Genomic DNA, 22,397 nt, shown 5'->3' on the forward strand with positions numbered 1-22,397 from the left:
TACCCCTCTGGGTGATAACTTCTAGTAGAAAAAAAATCACTGAAAATATTTTTTCTCTATTTTAGGTTATGAACTTACACCATTCCGTTCATTCACTCCCAAAATCTAATTAGGCTTCTGCTACAGCAGTGTCCGAATAAACAGAGATTCTCTCAGGCAAGGTTTTGATCGGAAGAGGGGGGATATCTGGTCCTTTCCAGGAAAAGGGTGTGCTCCCTCGGTTTGGTTTCATTGGCTGAATTCAGCTGAATACATCGATCTCGCTTATTTACAAAGGTGGGGATCTTTGGGGGTGGATTTTTGCCTTGATCTGATTGGGACACCGGAATCCGGCTGGATACTGCTCTCGGGCTGTGGCGTGGTAAATGTAAGGCTGCTTCACACTGCAGCCCTTCAGGCAAGGAACAATTCTGGAGAGAAAGCATGCCAAGATACACAGTGCACGTCCGAGGGGAATGGCTGGCAGTGCCGTGCCTGAACGGTGCTAACACAGTCGGATGGCTGGGAAGGGAAGCTGTGAGACGGTACATGAAAAACAAACCCGACAACGGAGGATTTACATCGGTGGAAGAAGTAAAATTTTATGTTCGAAGGTGCAAGGGTCTTGGCTTGCTGGATCTTGATGACACGGTGGAGGACGCCCTGGAGGACAATGAATTTGTTGAAGTTGGTAAGCAAAACCTTAGGCAATGCATGACGAAATGACTGCGTTGGCACCTGAGTTAGCAAGCTGTGTTTTAGTTGATCTAAAATTGCATCAGAAACGGTGTCTAAGATGTTTATGGAAAAATACCGAAATGTAAATTCTAACAGAACTATTTAGGGTTTAGAAACTACAGGATGCTGTATATATCATCCCTATGTGATGTCTTATACTCTCTGTGATTGTTCAGGAGATGGAGCATATGTCCAAGGATTGGGTTCTTCTGTTTCTGTCTTTAGATTACCTTAAATAAACTACATAAACACTAATTATTTTCCTAGAGGCATATAAATTTGTTTGGTGCTGATGATTGCAAATTAGAATACTTACTGTTGTATATTGTAATGAATAACAAATTAATCTATACTTAGAATACAGTTTAATCCCATTCATGTTTACTTTGGATATATCTTCTAGTTATAGAAGGAGACATAATGTCTCCAGATTTCATACCATCTCAGCCAGAAGGAGTTCATTTGTATCCTTTTTGGAGCATTCCGTAAACTTTCTATAATTCCAGATTTATAATTTTCTGGATTTCCATGTTCTTTCAGTGTTCCTTCATTTTTAAAAGACATTGCCAGTTTTAGTCTAATGGACACTACTACTTGTGATGTCATGTTTGCCATTTCTTTTCCTTTACGTAACTTTCAGATATAGCAAATACCGAGAACCAGAACAGGTAGGAATCACCAATGATTTTACAACTTAGTAATGATCCTCATACTCTTCAGAGCTTGTGGAGAGTTAGCCACTGCAAAATTCATGAGATCAGTGGCTGTTAGGTCTTCTGGGCCTGGGAATCTAAATTGTGATTTGCTTATTGCAATTTTGTTACGGTGTTCCTATTTATGAATGAGAGCATGCATGACCTTCCTGTCATTGCTGAGCTTTGGTTGGTTTTTTTTTGTTATTGTTGTTGTTGTTTTAATGCTGTGATCATTAAGCAATTCTATGTGTATATGTATCCCAAACTAAAAGGTGGTTCTTTGGTGTAGTATATTTCTTTAGATGGCAACAGCTTAACAACGGAGGACCTGGTCAGTTTGGGAAAGGGGCTCTACAAGATAAAGGTAAAGATTCTGAACAAACATGGCAAAAAATCATGTTTATCTTTCTACGATTAGAATTAAATGATGTGATAGATAAACTAATATTCAAAAATACTCATTTTCTAGCTCACACCTGAAGCTGAAGCTAAAGTCAAACGATCACGAGAAGTAATTGAAAGGATTGTAAAGGAACAGACAGGTAAATATTTTTATCACTAACTATCAACTGTTTTTGTCAGCCACTTTGAAAACTATCTCAGGCCCTCTCCTTAACCAGAAATGTGTGTTTCTTGCAGTTGTTTATGGAATCACCACCGGGTTTGGGAAGTTTGCCAGAACTGTCATTCCAAACAGTAAACTTATGTAAGTTACGTATGCAGCTCTCTTCTTACTTTCTTTTGAGGGAATAAAGAAGGTGGAGCAGCTCTACACTGCATGCTTATGATTAGATGAGAGGGGGCTGCTTTAGTATTTCTGTTTTGTGAAAAAAAAAAAAAAGTATTTCAAAAACTTACTTTTTACGTAACTATTTTTTTGTTTTCATAGGGAGCTTCAAGTGAACTTGGTTCGTTCACATTCTGCAGGTAACAAGAAACCGCTTGGTGTTTTCTCTTTCCTGCGCTGTTGACAGCAGCTGGGTAACTGAGCCCATTACTGTTCCAGGTGTGGGGAAACCGTTGACCCCCGAGAGGTCTCGCATGCTGTTGGCGCTGAGGATCAATGTCCTAGCAAAAGGGTACAGTGGAATTTCCCTAGAAACCCTCCAGCAAGTTATCGAAGCATTTAATGGTAAAAAAAGATGCTGAAAGAAGGCTTCCCTCTCTTTCGTTGTTATTGTTGGTGGTGCTGTTTGTTCGGTTTGGTATTTAACTTTTTCTTTAAAGGATAGAGCTCAATGAGTCAAGCTATGGATGTTGTTTATTTGGCTTCATAGTTGTGAGAGATCAGGACTTGTTCCTATGCAGGCTCATGGTTAATGACCAATCCTTTAGTGAAGAACTTGGGTGTGAGCAGAAGCAGCAGGTGAGGCGGAGGTGTAACAGGCAGAAGTGTGGTAAATGAGCCTCTGAGGGCTCAGGTGATTAGCTCAAGGCTAAGCAGGAAGCTTCTGGTAGAAACAGGAGCCAAACCTGGATGATTTAGATCATGGCTCACCCCCAGTCTTAAGTGCAAACCTGATCATATTTCTCAGGTTTTCTTCAATGAAAGCTGTGGGCACACGATAAAAGGAAGTGTTCCCTGCTCACAAACAGGCCAAGGCCAGCAGTGAGTGAGAGCTGCTTCCATACTGACTGCTCATGGCAAGGGTGGCCTATGGGAAATGTTGAAATGTTAAATGTTAAATACCTTTTTTTTTTTAACCACTGACCTGTTGTTCTACTCCCCGGCGTCAAACCAACTGACTTGGGTCCCTGAATCCCTGGTGAGCCATAGGCCTTCCCCTGCAGAGCAGGGTGACACTTAAAATGTCATTTAAAGTGTTTAAGCGTAAGTGTCTTTTGAAAGACATGTACTTGTCTTTTAAACACTGACATTAGCCAGCCTAAATGGTGATGCCTCGCTGCTGCCATCAGTAGTTGATCTGTGAAGAACATGATGCTGACTCCAGGCAAGCTCTCTTGCAAAGGCCGCTAATATTTGTCTGGTTGGGTTCACGCTGACGTGCATGCCAGTACCTTTTGGGACACCAAGACTTCTGGGTGGGGCCATCACCACGCAGAGCACTGGTGTTTGCCGAGCAGATGCACCTGTTTTCGTGAGCAGATCCCTGAGAGGTGCACAAGTTTTCACGAGCAGGACTACCGGGCAGACCCACAGAAGAGCGTGGTCAGCAGTTCGCGTTGCCACCACAGCTGTCACAGCAGTTGAAGCAGAGTGTCCCTGCTGGACACAAAAGCAGGGAGACCAAAGGGGTGGCTCTGCTCTTTGTTGGTGGCTCTTCGTTGATGGTCCCTCTGGCGAGGTGTGCTAGAGTGGCAGCGGTGACCAAAGAGCGCCTCTGCTCCCTGTTCAGGACTTGTTTTGAGGATAGACAGAGGTTCCCTGGGCTCTATTTCTTCATTCCCATGCATTCAGTGCCCAGAGGGATGGGACAAGGGAAAACGGTTTGGAGATGGCTTCTAGGAGTTACTCAGTGTTTAGTGAAGTGGGAAATGCACAGATAGCTTTGGCTGGTGGCCAGCCTGTGATGGGGAGCTGAGAGTGGCATTTTAGCTGCCTGGCCATGTGCTTATAGACTCCTAGCTGTGGTCCCCCCTCCTTACAGAACTGAATTCAAAAGGGAATTGATTTCTTTATAAATTGCAGCCAGTCTTGGAGCATGGACAAACCCCTGTCTGCAAGACGAGTAGTCATGTTGGTGCCATTGACCACGGATGACCATTACAGGATGTTACTGTGACCACCTTCATGTGCTGGCTTCTCTGTTTTCCAAGGAGCATATCAAGGGGAAGCTCTAACAGAAGTTGTATTTGTTTTCTTCCTAGCATCCTGCCTGCCTTACATCCCTGAGAAAGGGACAGTTGGGGCCAGCGGAGACTTGGCTCCCCTCTCTCATCTCGCTCTGGGATTAATTGGAGAAGGAAAGATGTGGTCCCCAAAGAGTGGCTGGGCTGATGCTAAATACGTAAGATTTAAAAGTCTTTAGATTTAGTGTACAGTTTGAATTGGGACTAGGTTGTGTTTAAAATCTCATCCTCTACCTTGAGGAAGGTGGATACATGAGAATAGAACAAGTGACCCACATGTCACGGGAGCAGAAATGAATGCCCAGCATGTTATTAAGTCCTAAAGAAATATCATGCCATAGTATCATAATGCAAGGTACTGCAGTGACATCAGTTAGGGATGAACAGGATGTGATACCAGCTACAAAAGATACATTACTACATCATCAGCTCCATAAACATCAACACTGTTACAACAAACCCAAGATCAATTCAAAAATGCTGAGATTAACTGGGCATTTATGGAAGGCAGGAATTTATCAGTAATGTTTATACTGCTTTTTATAATGGCTTTAAGCGGGTACACAGATTTGGACGTTTAATTTTTGATAGATTAACAAGGGTCACAGGGAATCTTTATAGCATCCTCCTCTACAGCAAGATGCTATATAATAGAATTAATTTTTAATTAATTAATTGTTACCCTGTCACTAATACATCAGCAGATTGCCCTAACATTGAACATCTCCAAGTCTGGCCTCTCCGAAGTTTTTCAGAGTAGTTTGTTCCGTCACTCCTATCACTCCTATCCATTAATATTTATTCATAATAGTTACTCACCGGATTTATTAAAGGATTGATAATTGTACCATAAAGGTAGGCTGTAGAAGTGCTTAAAATTACAGGGAGAGGATTTAGGGAGGAAGGAGGCCAGCATGTGCCAGACGTTCTGTTTTCAGATGTTGGAGGGACCTTGGCTCATTACACTATGAACCTATGTAATATATTTGGAGCATCACTATCTCAGCTTTTGCCCATCTCCCTGGGAATGCAGGAAACAATTGATGGGAGGGGAAATAGGGCAGCAGACAAATGAAGAACTTTGTTCTTCAGGATGTTGGCTCCTGAAAGAGTTCTGTAGCAGAAATGGAATTGAAGACAGAAAGACAGACTCCCCAGGATGTATTTTCAACATGAAATCATCCAGCCTTCCCACCTTCTCTCTCTTGACCTCCCTGCTTCTGCCATTGCCCAAATAGTTCCTTGTATCATTTCCAGAGGCAGGAGGATCTGTTTTGGTTTGGGACCAGAAGTTAAATTGCACACCTCTGAAATTTGTTAACCCTTCAGTTGGAAGGGCTGAGAGGACTCTTATCAAAACCAAGGTTACACCTTTACTCCATTTCCCACAGGAACGATTTTATGGAACAGACATACGTAGAATGAACTGAGTAGGACTCTTTTCCCCTAGAGATTTTTTTGTAGGAAGAGTAAGGGAATCATTTATAAGGGAATAGTTTACACCAAACCAAATCTGCGGTGTGGCAGGAGGTAGGCAGAACTATCTTCCCAAGGTGTTTCCAGCCTTCTCGCATATTACTCTTTCCCATGAGATAATACATGATACCTGTTAAGGGGCTGTGACAGTATCTCACATTAGTGCTCCTACTGCCTTCCTTTATGGAACTGGGAAATGAGGTGCTAGTTTAGAAGCTCCAAAATGCTGTCCTTTATTTTGCCCAGCAGAAAAATTAATCTAAAATATTCATAATATAAAACTCCTTTTCTTGCTTCATTTGGGAGTTATTTTTTTAAAAAAATTTCATTTATGAAAACAGTTATGATTTTATAGTTTTGGTAGTTGAATTACTGGGGGAAAAAATCATTAATTATCTTTTCATTAAACTCTTTCACAGGTCCTGGAAGCCCATGGTCTGAGACCAATTACCTTGAAACCAAAAGAGGTAATAAAGTGTAATGATGACAGCTGATGAAAAACAAGCTTAGGCAATCACTAGTTGCTTTAAACTTGCTATTTAAGCCTGAAATGAATTAACAGCCATTTTAAATTAAGCTCCAGAAGGGTATTTGAAGTCAGCTGTGGGGAGGGATGCCAGAGACCCTGTTCTCTAGCAGGGCTTATGGCAGCGTTCCCGTTGCAACTCCCATCTATGTGGCAACTGCAGCTATCAGAGAAGCTGTGACTGCAGGGCTTCAGGACAGCAGAAAAATCACATCTTGCCCCCCACCCCCTTTTTAATACCACTGATAGAATTCAGTCCTTTTGCCAGTGGTAACTGGTACAGATCTGTGTTTCCATCCGCTCCTGACCTTTCATGGGTAGAAGTCATCACAGTTGCCATCCCGTGTGTCTCCAGGTCAGTGGAACCTGGTGTAGTATTGCACTGATGAGGACAGGCTTCTTTTTGCTCATAGCCACAGCAATGCAAACAGTACTAGTAGATCTATGCCTCGCAGCACCGGTGCAGATCTATCTGCCAATCAGCAGTTCACTTTGCCAGATGCTTGGTATTTGAATCTGTCCTCATCTGAGGCCTCTGAAGGTACTTCTCGGCCCTTTGACCTTAGCAAGAGCTCAGATGACTGACTTGAACCAGATATCTGACTTCTAGATGGTTAAAACTGGGTGAGATGAATCTCACTTAATTATTAAAGTTTACACGGCAATGCAGCAGATGAGAGGGCTGGTAAGGGGGCTCAGAAGCTGTAAAGCAACAGCAGGGACAGGAAGCCAAACCCAGTGTCTCCTAAAGGCAGACGGCAAGCTCCCATTGCTCTAGGTGACCCTGCTTGGCAAGGGGGGTGGACTAGAAGATCTTCAGAGGTCCTTCCAAACCTCAACCATTCTGTGATTCTGAAATGGGCCTCATGTTTGTTTAGAACAAATCCGGAGCTAGTTTTAGCTGAACTCAACAAATCTTTGAAAGCAGTTATAACTTTTAGTTCTGCTTTTAATTCCGTTTTAACTCTCCATTTCTTTATTATGATTGGTTATTTGCAAAACCCATGCTCTTAACTTCTTTGGTTTAATGACTTAAGAAATAATAATAATAATAAAATTAAAATCAATAATAATAGTAATAAACACTCCACTTCCAAAGCACTTAGAAAAGACTTTTAAAATTTGAAATAACGTGAACTAAATAAACCTCTTTCTTGGAACCACTGGAGTTCCAAAGGTGTTTATAATAACTTAGTAGGGTCATGAACATTGACAATTTATGTAGCAAAGATACCCAGTCAAGCTGTTCTTTTTATGATTTTCTTCAGGACAACCCAGGGAGCTTAGCAAAGGTCTTTACATGCCTTATACAAGAAAGAGAATAATCCCTGAGATGGGTAATTATCACAGCATGTGGAATAGCTGCAATGATCTCGCTGAACATCTGCTCTCTCTTTGAAGGGTCTGGCTCTCATCAACGGGACACAAATGATCACCTCGCTGGGATGTGAAGCAGTTGAAAGAGCCAGTGCTATTGCTAGGCAAGCAGACATAGTCGCTGCCCTTACACTTGAAGTCCTGAAGGGTACAACTAAGGCCTTTGATACCGGTGGGTACTGGACTTTTCCTGACTGTTTGCTTGCAGCCATTGGAGAGAGGCCAAACCTATCAGTCTAATTTGTCTTACCAGACATCCATGCTGTGCGCCCACACAAAGGGCAGGCTGAAGTGGCATTTCGATTCAGGTCCCTCCTGGATTCTGACCATCATCCATCAGAAATAGCAGGTGAGTAATCTCAACCTTCACCCTGCCAGGTTGCACAGGACAGGCTGGGTCTTCCAACCGTAGCACCTATGCCTTTGTGTGAGGAATATCTGCTTTTCATCCCATTGTTCCTCCTAGAGAGCCATCGATTTTGTGACCGAGTTCAGGATGCGTACACAATGCGCTGCTGTCCTCAGGTAAAAACTGACTTTATTTCCTTTCATAACAAGAGAAAAAAGATGGTAAAATGCCCACCTCAAAAATACTATCATCTATACATTTTCTGACTCCTTTAGAGAAAGAGATTTTATTTTGCTTCTCCCTCACTTCAAAGTTAATATTAGTAGGGATGTGTAATTTGCTGATCCCATGCACACATCCCTCAGGCAGTATCTGGCAATGTGGTGTTTGGATCTGAAAAAGATCAGATACTGGTAGCAGGGGGAAGGCACTGGTTTCCCCATTTGCAGGCTTTAGAGGGTGTTTCTTCTGCACTGAAATTAAGACCAAGAACTGGGGAAAGGTGTTTCCAGAAGCAGCCAGAGAGATAAATTGTTCAGATACCTCTCAAACATACTAGATGAACTCAATGCCATGAGTTTTAACATGAGCAAAACTATTAAATCAGTGGAATTAATGAAAGTCCTCCTGGTTTTAAGAGCAAATCCAAGACTGTCTTTGCTTGTAGATGTAGAAACTGGGACAATGAGAAAGAGAGCACCTGCAGGTGGGTCAGCACCCCAAGGATGAAATAAGAGTATATGCTAAGCTCAGGTGCTGTCTTTTGTTCTAGGTCCATGGAGTTGTAAACGATACAATCGCTTTCGTGAAGGACATCATGATGACTGAAATCAATAGTGCCACAGACAACCCTGTATCTTTTTACAACTTTATTTCTTTGTAACATTTTACTTGTCCTTTTTTATCTTTTTTTTTTTTTCTTCTAAGTAATTATTTGTATATGAGGCAAAAAAGTCCTAGTTGGTTTCAGTCAATAACTACCAGTGGTTGCAACGTCAGCCTCTCTTCCCTTCCCCATATCTGCATCAGCGCGTGCAAGTGTGTGCTGGGGCAAGGGAACCACTCATGCATTCAATCTAGTGCATGTTAAAGGTTTCCTAGATAATATCCTACCTGCTTCTGTTTCCTAGACAATCTTCTACATTCTTCTGTTTCTGTAGATAGGTGGGACTTGGTAGCCAAATGGACTTAGATGAATGGTGACTTGTCGTGTGAAACATCTGGTGGTGCAGCACGAGTGAGACCTGCGTTCCAGAGCAAGGTTTGCATTCCGTCAGGGAAGGCAGACAAAACAAACGTGACTGGTAAGCCTCCTCGTGGTTCAGCCTGGTAAACTATGGGCGCACTTCTTGCACTGGCACCGAGCAAGGCTGGATTCTCCTCAGCATTATGAAGATACTACGTGCAACATCCCATTGATAGCTGACATGCATCACTGCTTGTTACCTGTCTAAAATTGTATGTGCCTTGGAGAGAATCTACCAAGTAACTGAGAAATTGTGCTGTGATCCAAACACGTGTTTCTTTGCACCCCTAATAATCCCACCCCCTAATCAAACACCTCTTTTCATGTAGTCCATTTGAAAAAGAATACATGTCAAAACTGTGTCTACAAGTTTGGAGAACTGAAATTGGGCCTTCATTTTCTGAAAAGTAGGTAGTTGTGATACAATGTATTTGCAAATAAAAGCCTACTAGTGCAAACATACCTTCAGATAAGATATTCTGATTGCTCACAGATATCTTTCACATAAGCTGTATTTGATTCATACTTGTGCCTTAACCTCTCCTTAAAGATGGTGTTTGCTGAAAGAGCAGAGACCATTTCTGGAGGAAATTTTCATGGCGAATATCCTGCAAAGGTAATTAAGCATATAGAGAAAAAAAAAGACATTATAGTTTCTGATTTTATTCCTGTCACCTAATTTAATGAGGACGTCTTTTATAGGCTTTGGACTACTTGGCAATTGGTGTGCATGAACTCGCTGCAATTAGTGAAAGAAGAATTGAGAGGCTCTGCAACCCCTCGCTCAGTGAACTGCCTGCGTTTTTAGTCACCGAAGGAGGCCTGAACTCTGGCTTCATGATTGCACACTGCACAGCAGCTGCCCTGGGTGAGTGCTTAAGCACTATCAATAGGGCAAGCGAGAAAGACCAATTTACACTGAGGCAGTTGTGATTTGATAGTTGTTGTCACGGGATCTCACTCCTGTTTTCCTTCTCTTCTCCACATGCTTTGAGCTGGCTGGGTGCGATGTCTGAGCGTTCAGTGCAGCTGCAATTATTTCAGCTTGGGGTTCTTTGTTCTACACTGAGCAAATTTAGTGCTCTGAGCATGCAAACCCATAGGTGGACTTCAGGAATGCTTGCATCTTGATGGGCTTGGCAGAGAGTCCTCTGTGTACAGAGTTGCCAACACACAAGCCCTAGCTGAAATCAGTGAGAGCTCTGTACCCAGCAGCCTGCAAATCAGCCCAGATAAGGCTGTAAAATTCACAGCAAGCTCTGCAGGCAACACACTGTATCTGTCTGAGCCACTCTGCCAAACCTAGATCCTCTGTTTGAATAGGTATGGTCTCTAAGTGGAGGCACCTTTATTCCTCAGTTCTCATAGGGACACCACTTGTGTCAAAGCTGGGCTGATACCCTTAGCACTCGGTGTCTTCATCTGATGGCCAGGTACTTACACCAGTAGCAAACTCCACAGGAGTTCCCAGGGCTGCATATCAGAGGAGCACACCAAAAAAAAAGCTCTAGTATATTTTTCCTCTAGTACTCATGACTAAACCAACAACAAGCATGCTGGCCTCTGGGATATTACAGTTCAGGGACGCACGAGCCCACATGAAGATAAACATGCTGCAAGCAAAGGGTAAAATGTAAGTAAGAGACGCAGTCAGGAACAGAGGACGTCGGATAATAAGCAGATAAATACCCAGCAGAAAACCAGTCGATGAGCTAAATCGATATAATAAAATGGCTCTGCCCAGAGGCTGTTTTGGGAAGTGGGACTGGAATATGAGCTGAAGGGCTCATCACTGTGTTTGAAGGCTTGCAACTTTTCCTTTTGTCTGGACAGAGTTTGTGATGGCTGCAGAGCTCAGCTGCTGCTGGGCTGCAGGTGCCAGGGGCATCTGCTCTGCTCACAGGCCTCGCACTCACAGCTCGTGTCTGCCACCCGAGAGACCCCAGGGCATTCCCCAGCCACCAACACGGCAGTGAGGACAGCCCTGCCTCCCAGCCCATCACAGTGCTGAGGCCAAGGGCTCGTGGTGGGGAGTGGGCAGACTTTCTGTCTTTGGTTAATATTTGCATTTAAAGACCAGTATCAGTGACTGTTTTTAGATGTGATGGTAGTTTTCAAGGTGTTTATTGCAAACTACTCAGCTAAACATTGATGTGTTCTGCAAAGAGGGGCAGAAGTTGTGTTCTCCACTGCAGCCTGTGGTGGTGGATGAGCTCTTTGATCCAGGCTGGCTATTGTTTTTGGTATCATTGCCTGTTCTGCCCTACATGCACTGCATTGGGTTTTCGCAGTTTCGGAGAACAAAGCCTTGTGCCATCCCTCGTCTGTGGATTCTCTGTCCACCAGTGCTGCTACAGAGGACCACGTGTCCATGGGAGGATGGTCTGCAAGAAAAGCATTGAGAGTCATTGAGCACGTGGAACAAGGTAACATTAAAACGATGATTTCCAGACAAACCTTATGTATGTAACTGGATTAAGATATTAATGCCATTATTTTTAGATGTTTAGATGATTAGAAAAAAGGCTTAATGCATCTGAAAGAACTATTTAAAAATATTTTATTAAGTATATACTTTTACAAGCAGTTGGAACAAAGATGAGGTAAATCCAGGGCTAAGTGTTTCTTGTGAAACAAAACTACTTACTACAGGATGCTCAGCAAAACTGTTGTCTCTTGCTTTGAAGTACAGATTGCTCTTTTTTTTTTTTCCTTTTATTTATTTGTTTGGCAGATGATGTGCTTAGATACAGATGTCACCTGTTAGTGGAAGAACAGAGTAATAAATAGGACACAAACATTAAACTCATTTGCCCACTTGAGTTTATACACAAGTGCTCTAAAGACTTAGTTTTCTGGAACTGCATTCTTCACGTGCAGACTAGTGGGTCTGAGAAACAACACATTTCAACATTGTGTTGAGAAACAGCATATTCTAGATCCAGCTGATTTAGCCAGCTCCTTTGGTGAGTTGGCTTGTGAGACTGAGGAACTAATGCCAAAAATCATCAGGTCTGAGGTGGGCAGATAAGGTGCAAACTTCTCCAGAAAGAATAATCTCCTTCAAAGTTTCATAAGCAGAACCCTTCTACAGCTCAGGCCTCTTTGTTCATCTCAGCCCTAAAAAGTTTTCTAATTTATGATGCCCATTACTTTGGGTATTCAAGATACCCTGGAAGAGATTTTTATGGTGTAAGACTGTGGTAACTAGGAGTTCCTGCCATACTGAAAAGTCTGCATGGCAGACCACCCCAAAACTGCTTTCTAAAATGCTGGATGACCCATAAAATGATCTGCTTCTGGGCTGCATCTCACGGGTGCGTGGATCCACTGTTCTTTTTTATATTACCTGAAGCAATGTCATACCAGCTAGACCGAACGCCAAGGCTATTTTCATCAAGGAAGCCCCACCCTGAGCTGCACCTGCTGAACATCTCCCCTGCTGTTGTGATTCCCTAGTTCTGGCTATCGAGCTGCTCGCTGCCTGCCAGGGCATCGAATTCCTACGCCCTCTGAGGACGACAACGCCATTGGAGAAGGTCTACGACCTTGTGCGCTCAGTTGTGAGGTAAGATCAGATAAAACGCGACAGGCAGAGGTCACCTGCCACTTTGGAGACCTGCTGCCGCTGCCGGTTAATGTTTGCCCAATGTTCTCACTGGGGTCTCGTTGCAGGCCTTGGATGAAGGACCGCTTCATGGCCCCAGACATTGAAGCGGCTCACAGGCTGCTCGTGGAGCAGAAGGCGAGTGTTGGCGTCTGGCGGGGGCCGTGTGCTCTGTCCTCAGGGGCACACCGCAGCTCCGCTCCGGGGATGCCCCTCGCTATGGTCACTTGGCCGGAGTCAGTAACAGCGCTCCTTTGCCTGGTCCTGTGTAATAAATAGTTTACATTACTAAAACTGGCAGGGAGCTGCCTGAGGGCAGGGTCCCACACCCCCACCCATCTCCAGTGGATCCCGTCTCCAATGGGATCGCTCTCCGGATGGCGATGCTCGTTCCCCAGGTAGCACGCTCCCCAGCCGTGAGGCCCTCAGGCCTGGCAGGCCGCTAGAAGTGGTAAGGGGAGGTGCACGAGGGAACAGCAGTGGCCTTAGCAGTGCTAACCCAGGCCAAGTGTTTGTACGGCTATGGGACTGCACAAACATATCTCACTTGTTTGTAAAATGTAAATAACAAACAATCAGTGAGAGTAAGCAAATGGAAGATCCCAGTCCCTCCTCTGTGAGGCTGTTTGCCTTGCAGCCATCTGTCTTACAGCCTTGAAAGAAGAGACATAGAAGACTGTAGAATATTTTCCTCTCCTTGTCTGCCTTAAATACCAGACATTATCCCTTCCATTTTTCTTTGGCCATATCAGCTGTCATTTTGTTTCCCTGGCCCCTTCATGACCCAGGGATTTGGTAACTAGTGACAGTGATCCTCTCCCAACTATTGCACACCAAGCATTCGCCTGCTAACAAGACAAGATGCAACGTTTTCATCTTGAATCCTTTCATCTTATCCCCCCAGAGCTGTATCTTTTCCTGTCCTCTCTCAACTCCATCCACATGCTCTTCCCTAAACCTCACTCTGCCTGCTTTGCTATTTCTGTTGATCACCTACAGCTTATTTATGCAGGCCTCTAATTCTCAGCTACATCCCAGTAAATTTCCAACAGGGTTTCCTGAACTTGAATATCGATGTCTAACTGAGTATGAAGAATAATTCTTCAGTTTTCCTTCCAACTCTCCTGTTTTACTTTCTGATTTCACAGGTGTGGGAAGTAGCCAAACCTTACATTGAAAAGTACAGGAGAGAACACATCCCTGAATCAAGACCTGGTTCACCAACGGCCTTCTCCCTGGGATCACTGGGAAAGAAAACACACACTGGCCACGACCACTCACATCAGAATGAACTTTAATAGTTGCTCTCCTCGAGTACAGAGCAGATCCTTTCCAGGACCTTCCCTGTGTATGGCTGTTTCACCAAAAATAAGGGTGGTTTCTTTGGATGACCCAAAAGAACCGTTTGTCCCACTCAGGAGCACATAGCAATGGAAGAAAAATGGCTCACTAGTTTCTTCACATGTGAAAGACAGCTCTGTCATAATAGTGTGGATTTGACTGATCTTCCTGAGCTTTTGAACACAAAATATTCAGACTCCTGCTGAAACCAGTGGATGTTTTATTCAGTGCCTCTCGCATTTGTTTTGTCAGCTCTTTGCTTCTCTTCTCTTTATCTGTGCCAAGGATACTGAACAGCTGAGATTTGTTATTCTCACCTTTTTCCTTTGGGTAACTGCTGCAGTACCCTTCATTCTGCCACAAGCAAAATTATCTCTGACACTTAATTCTTCTCTCTCTTGCTCCTCCAGCACTGTGCAGATCTTCTGTGAGGTATACAGATTCTTGTGTAACAAGAGCATTTTTAGAACAGGTGCTTCACAAATCAAAAAAGCTGTGTGCAAAAGAACATGCTATGGGTATCATCGCTCCAGAACAAATACGTTGTGTTCTGATGATGGACTACGTTTAATGCAGCTTTCCAAGACCTATGGGCTCACACCTGCAATAAAAGTAGAGAGGCTTCACATACAGCTGCAGCACTGTGTTTTCCTGTCATGATGAAAAAGTGAAACAAAGCCTTAGCCTAGAAATAAGCAGGACAGGTGGCAAAGGGGCCTGGAAAGGGTACAGACTCTTTCTGGGGAGGAAGAGGTGGTGTGGATGTGAACCAGCGCTGGAGACCTGCACTTCCATGGCTTACTGGGCATCCGCCTGGCAGCAGAGGGCCTTGTCCCCATGGAGAAACTTGTGTTGTAACGTGCTCTGTGTTACAACACCGACCTCTGGCACAGGCTATGTATTTTGCAAGGCAGGACTCAGGACTTAGCTTCACATCACAGCACAGTGACATGTAAAGACCAGTTAAAAACCAGTAGCCTTGGCAGTACAGGCCTGATAACCACAGCCACGTGTGGGTTCAGCATGGACTAGAAACCCTCCCAGGCCTCAGCTATGCTGCACAGGGCAGCTGAATTACTAGTGTGGGGCCACCCATGTGCGTCTCTGGGTGGGACCTGCAACGATAAACGTGCCCCAAGGACAGGATTCACACCCTCTGGAAAGCTGGCAGGGAGACACTGAACCTGGCCAGGAGAAAACATGACTTACAGGGTGTCCTGCCCTGCGCAGAGCCAGGTGACTTTTGACTCGTCACGCCAAGATACAAACACAAGCGTGGTGCTGGGCCCTCAGCCCAGCGCTAAGTAGAGCTGGGAGTGAAGGTACCCACCCATGTGTGTGAGATCCCAGTTCGGCACCCTCTGTCTCTGGCCTCTGTCTCTCCCTCCTGTGCCAAGTCTGTCTCCACCCGTTCAGCTCTGGGCTCTCTGCAGCAAGCCTATCTCAACCTCCTGCTGAAGCTGTTCCATTTTGTATAAAATTGGCTATTAATTAAAATCATCTGTGAGAGTGACCGTAGGAGATACGTGCCTGGTTGTTCATCCATTTGCCCTCAGCCTTAGGGTGTGGCTAAATAATAGCTTCTCCAACAGCAAAACCAGCCGGCGCGGTTCCTACCTGCTCCGCTCCTACCTACATCCCGCTCCATGTGCTGCAGCAGCCGACGCAGTGAGTGTCATTGCCGAAGTGAGCCAAATTAACAGCAAGCAAAAAGAAATGTTTTGCGTTTCAGCGTGCTGTGCTTTCCCTGGCAGCTGCATGGACGCAGTGGTAGCAGCACAGCAAACCGCGCAATGGCAGGGCCATGTAGCCAGCCATCAGGAACCACTTAAGCCAGTTGTGCCACTGAAGTATAACCACATCCTCTCACTGCAAACCTCCCGCTAATTATAGCCCTGGGGCATGCTCCAAAATGGCTACTGGATTTGGCCAAGTTGATCAGGCAAGCACGTGGTTTGAAATTCCCGTCAGAGCTTGTGCATGACAGCACATTCCCCTCGGGTCAGTAGTTTCAGGCCACAAATGACTATTTCTGTCCAGCAAGAGAATATTTGAGGTTTTCCTTATGCTAGCTTGGTCCCCCAGATGTCGTAGGCACTTTGGAGAAGACGTACTGCCTCGCTGCATGGCAGAGGATACGCGCTGGGCTCTGCCATTGCACATGGCAATTACAGCCTTGGGCTCATATTAGGGCTGCCACCATCACCACTCAGTTTGCCCTGCCCCACTGCGATAACCTCCCACGTGGGAAACAGAACCGAAACAGTGGGAATGCAAGCAAAATTTTTAACTTCTATTTCTCTTTGCCATGAGGAGTGATGTCGCAGGGCCACACGTGTTACTCCCCACTCACCTCTTTACAGCCGCCTGTGGCACGTGCAGCCTTCAGCCCTTCCCCTCCCTCCATCCTGCCCCGGTGCACAGTACCTCAGGCACCCAGACTTGCTGGGCACCCTGCGAGGAGCTCTGCCCCACTGCACTGCACACCTCGGGCTGCCAGGGACCAAGGCATGGCCAGGACATGCTGTAGCACTGCTGCCTCAGCTTTGCGCTGTACCTACACTAAGCTCAGGGGCACTGCTCTGACCGTGCCTTTTCGGAAATGCCTGTGACAGCACTCTGACAGCTTTCCCCAGCTGCCTACATTAATGTCATTTATGAATGCTGTCTCAGGCAGAATGGACAGTGCAATAGCATACTTCAGATGTTATTCCAAGTTCTGTAAGAGCGAAGGTCCACACCCACATCTGGTACAACATCTGCTTGCAGGGAAATGTATCTAGTGACAGGAACACCATTAAACTATATTTTAAAATGATCTGGTTGGCTAGCCAGGATGAAATCAAACATGAAGAAAGACACCCTGTGGGGTGGTTTACACGTTTTAGATGTTAACTGATGACCCCAACGCTCAGGAAGATCAGAATATAAAGCTGCTACATGATTATGATGGCTTTCAAACTAGAATGAGACTGCTGTCCCTCATCAGGAATCCAGTTCACTAACGAGCACCATTCCAAATGTGCATACCTAAGACCCTGGCCCTCTCTTACAGGTTTCTTAACATTATTCTTCCCAGTTAATCCTACCTGGATTCAAACTTCTTTCTTAGAATCATAGAATCATTAAGGTTGGAAAAGACCTCCAAGAGCATGTGGTCCAACCATCCCCCTCCCACCAATGTCACCACTAAACCATGTCCCTAAGCACCACGTCCAACCTTTCCTCGAACACCCCCAGGGACGGTGACTCCACCACCTCCCTGGGCAACCAGTTCCAATGCCTGACTGCTCTTTCTGAGAAGAAATGTCTCCTCATTTCCAACCTGAACCTCCCCTGGTGCAACTTGAGGCCATTCCCTCTAGTTCTATCACTAATTACCTGTGAGAAGAGGCCCACACCCAGCTCCCCACAACTTCCTTTCTTCATCCATAGATTGTTTGTTTTGTGTGTTGTTTTTTTTTTTTCCTCAAATATAAAAATTTTATAGACTAAAACTATAAAGAAAACTGTCTTATTTCTAACAGGTATGATTAAAATTATTTTCATGCACCAGACAAGAAGGAGAGAAGGACAACTGATATGAAGATGGACCAGGCGGCTGATGTAACAGATGGGTAATGCATGATAAAGTTTATTTGAATAAAAGGGCTGGTAAGATGAACAGGCAATCAATTTACCAGTAAATACAAATCTGATTTGTCTGTTGCTTTGAAATATTCCATGCCAATTTGATTATAGAGGCTTCCTAAATTACTGTCTTCCTTCAGTAACTGCTCGTTATCCCACACCTCTCGTTTTTATAGACAACTTTTCCTTTAACTATAACATAGTCAATCAACGTTTGATGTCCCCCGAACTGGTAAATCAAATGCTCCCACCTAAAAAGACAACAAGATGTTTAAGAATATCTATATTTGCATCAACAAGATGTTTAAGAATATCTATATTTGCATAAAAGCAGGTCACATACCTAGTATACCTGGCAATTACAAAATATTTGCTTAAAGCACAGGAAAGCGCTATTCCCTGTTGATGTTGATTCAAAATTCCATGTTTACATGTTGATCTCTTGTTGCATGAATACGATGAACTAATGTACAAATCATTAGAGAATTTCTTCCACAAAATAAACAGGTATTATCTTTAAATAATTTATCAATAAGCACGGGTTATTTGTAATATTAGCCCTAAAACTATTATGCTTTATCTTCCACTGGAGTGATTAAGGAGAATCAAAGTGGGTCTAAAATGCTAGCAGTGTCCCTTTCTACAGGTGAAAATAACTTCTAAAGCACAAGGAATTCATTAACCTCTCCACTATCCACACGGTGAAAAATTAAGTCCCTTATGTTAAATCACATTACAAATGATAATGGAAGAACATACCTCGATGAATTTATAATAACAAGGTCCCCCTGCTTGCCGATCTCTATGGAGCCATGAGTGTCTGATTTTCCCAGAGCATACGCTGCATTAATGGTGGCAGCTGCTAGCGCTTCATTCATTGACATCTTCATGTTTACACAGGCCAGATGCATCACCATAGGCTAGTAGGAAAATTAAGCAGAAAATGGGAGTTACCAATAACAAATAAAGTTGTTTATGCCTCAAATCTCAAAGCGCTCTCCTCCCACCTTATGCAACAAAAGGAGTTGTCCCACATGATGTAAATCTTGCCAATTCCAAAATGAGAAATGTGGAATCAGGAACTTTGCAAGCTTTTTTTTCGAAACCTCTCAGTGCATTTGAAAAATCAAACCCCTTTAAGTTTCAAGAATTTCTGGCAAAACGTACCAACCCACATAAATAAGCAGGAGCAATTGTCTAAGCTGTGCATACAGTTCTCTGTGGATACGAAGAATGTTTTATGTATGTAAGATCTATACACAAGTTGTACTAGCAGGAGATATTGTTATTTTGTGTTGTTGTAAGTATTAGGGATAGCTTACCATTGAAAAACAGTATGCATTAGGATTAAAATCACTGCCAAGAGCAACTATAACTCCTTCATTTAACATTTTTCCAGCTTGAGGTTGCTTCAGTCTAGTGGGAAAAAGACGCTTGTCAGTACCATTCACTTAGTTATTACATGATGAATTACAAGAGCAAAAGTCATCACTCCGTTCGGCTACGTTCACGCATTCAGTTACACCAATTCCTTTGGAGATGGAAGGCCAAATCCTCCTCTTGGCTACCTATCACCCTATGGACAGCATAACTGGAAACTGTGATCCACTGTTTTTGCAGTAATAACATGTGACAGCAACCACTATCAAGCATCAGGCTACAGGCCACTGAAATGTTGGTATTTATCCAGGCCTCAGCCACTTAAGGATTTACAAGGTGAAAATCTTCATTTCTCAAAAAAGTAATTTTCTAGTCTTTATAGCTTCAAAGACAGACTTGCAAACACGAGCAGTGGCATAACCAATGCAGTAGTCTCTCCCCAGGTCTGTTGGCAATTCAAAATAATAACTTGACACTGTGAATTTCGTTTGTATGTATTACAGGATTTCTCTCACTTAGCAGTGTTAATGCAAACAATAGCTAGCTTCACTAGCTAAAGCTAGCTGCTTCATAAAAGCCTCATGCTCCCACTGAATTCTATATAAACAACCCACCGGGGTGCTGTAACTTCAGGGTTATACGGGAATCCAGCTTCATAGAGCTGACCTTCTACCACCGATAAAATCCACTAACGTTATGAGCATGATGTCCCTGGTTTACATTACTTGCCAGTCAGGAAGTACCTCTGTAGTAACCACCAACTGAGCTCTGATCTTATGAACAGTTGCGTTTACAATCAACTTCAGTATCTGGAATAGCCATTTCAAAACTGTTCAGCCACTTGGTAAATCTGGGTAGGTGTTTGCAAGGATGGTCAGCAGCCTTAGGAAAGACACTCACTAAGGAGTTTTAGCCCAAGCTGCTTTAACACCAGCAGCACCAACCATCATTTCCAGAAATAAACTAGTGTAACAATAAAAATGAAAACACAGAGCATAAGCTGCTCAAAAAGTAGTTTTAAAAGCACTGCAGTTAACAGAAAAGAACAAAAAACAAGATCTCAGAAGAGCTTTTATTTGGTATAAGACAATTCTCTTGCTATAGAAGTCTCCTAGCAGATTTATGAGAAAATAACATGTTCTGTACACAACAGGACCCTCTGAGAGTTAACTGTGTTTAAAAAGATTCGTCTGAAAAGCTGTTCCCTGTCCTCACATGTCCTCTGTGCTCTACTGCCAGATTCCTACTAAGGAATACTGCAAACAACTGTTAGCAAAGGCCAAAATGAGAGCATGTTTACCATTAAGCAACCCTTCAGCTGCATTCTCTGGCCCAGTTCTGGTCATCATATGAAGCCCTGGCTGCTACAGCTTTTCTTAAAACCTGGGACTACTGCAGGGGCAGGATCTTGTGAGGTCTGAAGTCTCACAATTAGTAGTGGAGCTGAGGGAGGCCAGCATGTCAAAGGATGTACCACATCAACTCACAGCAACTTTTGCTCACATTAGTGTTGCGCAGCTTTAGGCCCTCTAATACTCTTAATAGTTATCTGTTGTACCTCAAACACAGCTTCTTCTTTTTAGAGTGTATTAGAATGAGAGGTCTGTGTTCAATAAATAGTGCTCTGGACACCGGAACAAATGAGGCCTCGTTACCATTACTCACAGCTGATCATTATCTCAGTCTGAGACTTATCCTGAGGTTATAAACCTTTTGCTGCATGGATTCTCTGGAACAACATGAGTTACAGCTCCTGCCTTTTCCACAGGTAGGTATGGTTCTGCTGTCTCTCCTTTACCTCCCTGCCCAGGGTCAACCTGCAGGACCAGAAGTTATCTCCAAGATCTGCATTCTGGCGGTGCATTTAGCTGCAATCAGCCAGTGGGTTCAGAAGCAGTGGTGCAGGATATGGACAGCTAACCACAAATACGAGCACAAGCACAGACACAGAAGTGAACATGATCAGAATGACACAGACAACAACTGCACAAGCCCTTCCAACTCCTCAGAAAGCAGGCCACTGAAAAAAAAAACAGTTTGAGGATTTTTCTCATTACAGAATAGAAGGCATTATTGGGTTGTGGTCCTCATTATCTAGAGGGAAGCAAGTGATCCATTCATGCTTATCTGAAATCTCTGCACACGGAAAATTGCGCATTTAAGCCAATTTTGCTCAGCATTGCCTGGGTAAAATCAGATCAAATTTTTACAACGTTACCCAGAGTCTTTCACCTCTTAAGACAACCAAAGGATTCATTTCCCAGCAAAAACTTCTGCAAGAGAGCAAATACAAACATTGTAGGTAAAAATTGCCTGAAAAGAAGCCAATTCAGTTTTCAAAGTCTAAATGTGTTGATGAAAACCAGTCATTCTCTTCTTAAATGAATGCCTTATTATTGTCAGCCTATCATGAGGGCTAAATTCTAGTGTTGAGTAAACCACTCACAATCTACCATGAGAATTCTCAGAAGTAGGGTACTGCCTCATTTTTGGGAATGTCCACCAGAAATAAGACATGAGTAGGCTCATTCAGCTCTTTGTGATTTGTCTTCACTGATCCTGCCTGCTCATTAGCAGACAAATACAAGCTTACACTTTTGCATAAGAAGACCCTAAATCACAAATATGTTTTTGTTGTTACAAAGGTTTTTCCTCTGATCTAGTGGCCTTACCTTAGCATGTAGGCAGTAGTTGGCAAAAGGACAGCTGCACACTTAGCTCTTGCTATTGCTGCAATGCCTTCATCACTAACTTCTTCTAGGTGGCTGATAGCCTGGGCTCCTAGTTCAGCTCCAAGCTGAGAGAATTATCAAGAAAATTAAGCAATTAAGGTGAGTAATTTAACAGTTAACAGTTAATTCAGTAAAACAATGTTGTTATCAAATGACTGGAGCAGACAATTCATTATTAACGTCAAATTTATTAAAAGAAAAATCATAAAGAATGCCTGAAAGAACAAATGAAATACAGAGACAAAATATTTTCTACTTTACTGCACAAAAAGTTAATCAGAGAAAGATATTAAACTGAGCGGAAGGGAACCTTCAGTAGTGTTTTTGACTGATGAACATGCACACTACTGGCCAGCTATGGATAAAACCATTACGAACTCCTGTTCAGAAATTAAGCAGCAGAAAAGGGCTGACAAAACTGACACTGGTTGCAGAACAAGTAGTGTGACTGCTGCTTTCTGTGGTGAAGCACCAAGAAGGCTTTTATGATCAATTAAGATTTTCTTGAAA

General features: G+C 43.5%; 2 protein-coding genes across 8 annotated transcripts in view; one reads left to right on the forward strand and one right to left on the reverse strand.

The window, feature by feature from the left end:
* On the forward strand, window positions 1-14,102 carry HAL (histidine ammonia-lyase). Its single transcript, XM_048061205.2, has 20 exons — window positions 1-670; window positions 1,121-1,181; window positions 1,358-1,385; window positions 1,702-1,776; window positions 1,882-1,954; window positions 2,052-2,118; window positions 2,302-2,339; window positions 2,419-2,544; window positions 4,242-4,381; window positions 6,119-6,166; window positions 7,627-7,774; window positions 7,856-7,951; window positions 8,069-8,127; window positions 8,724-8,804; window positions 9,748-9,813; window positions 9,900-10,065; window positions 11,489-11,623; window positions 12,657-12,765; window positions 12,873-12,942; window positions 13,953-14,102. Exons 1-20 carry the CDS (start codon window positions 424-426, stop codon window positions 14,100-14,102), a joined length of 1,983 nt encoding a protein of 660 aa, XP_047917162.1. The 5' UTR covers window positions 1-423.
* The window catches only part of AMDHD1 (amidohydrolase domain containing 1), a 22,055-nt gene continuing 11,100 nt past the window's right edge, over window positions 11,443-22,397 (reverse strand). For 4 of the 7 annotated variants that reach the window (XM_066994844.1, XM_066994840.1, XM_048061206.2 and 1 more), the window contains 4 exons: window positions 21,828-21,952; window positions 19,098-19,191; window positions 18,535-18,695; window positions 12,764-13,068 (listed from right to left, as the gene is read on the reverse strand). In XM_066994844.1, the coding sequence (XP_066850945.1) occupies window positions 12,918-13,068; window positions 18,535-18,695; window positions 19,098-19,191; window positions 21,828-21,952 (531 nt within the window). In that variant the 3' untranslated portion in view covers window positions 12,764-12,917. Of the gene's footprint in view, window positions 11,582-11,844; window positions 11,958-12,763; window positions 13,069-14,228; window positions 14,747-17,597; window positions 18,027-18,534; window positions 18,696-19,097; window positions 19,192-21,827; window positions 21,953-22,397 lie in introns of those variants that run through there. The other 3 variants (XR_010830574.1, XM_048061207.2, XM_013182659.3) reach the window with 3 other exon arrangements.

The sequence above is a fragment of the Anser cygnoides genome, chromosome 1 (genome assembly GCF_040182565.1).
Source record: "Anser cygnoides isolate HZ-2024a breed goose chromosome 1, Taihu_goose_T2T_genome, whole genome shotgun sequence".
Taxonomy (NCBI): Eukaryota; Metazoa; Chordata; class Aves; order Anseriformes; family Anatidae; genus Anser; species Anser cygnoides.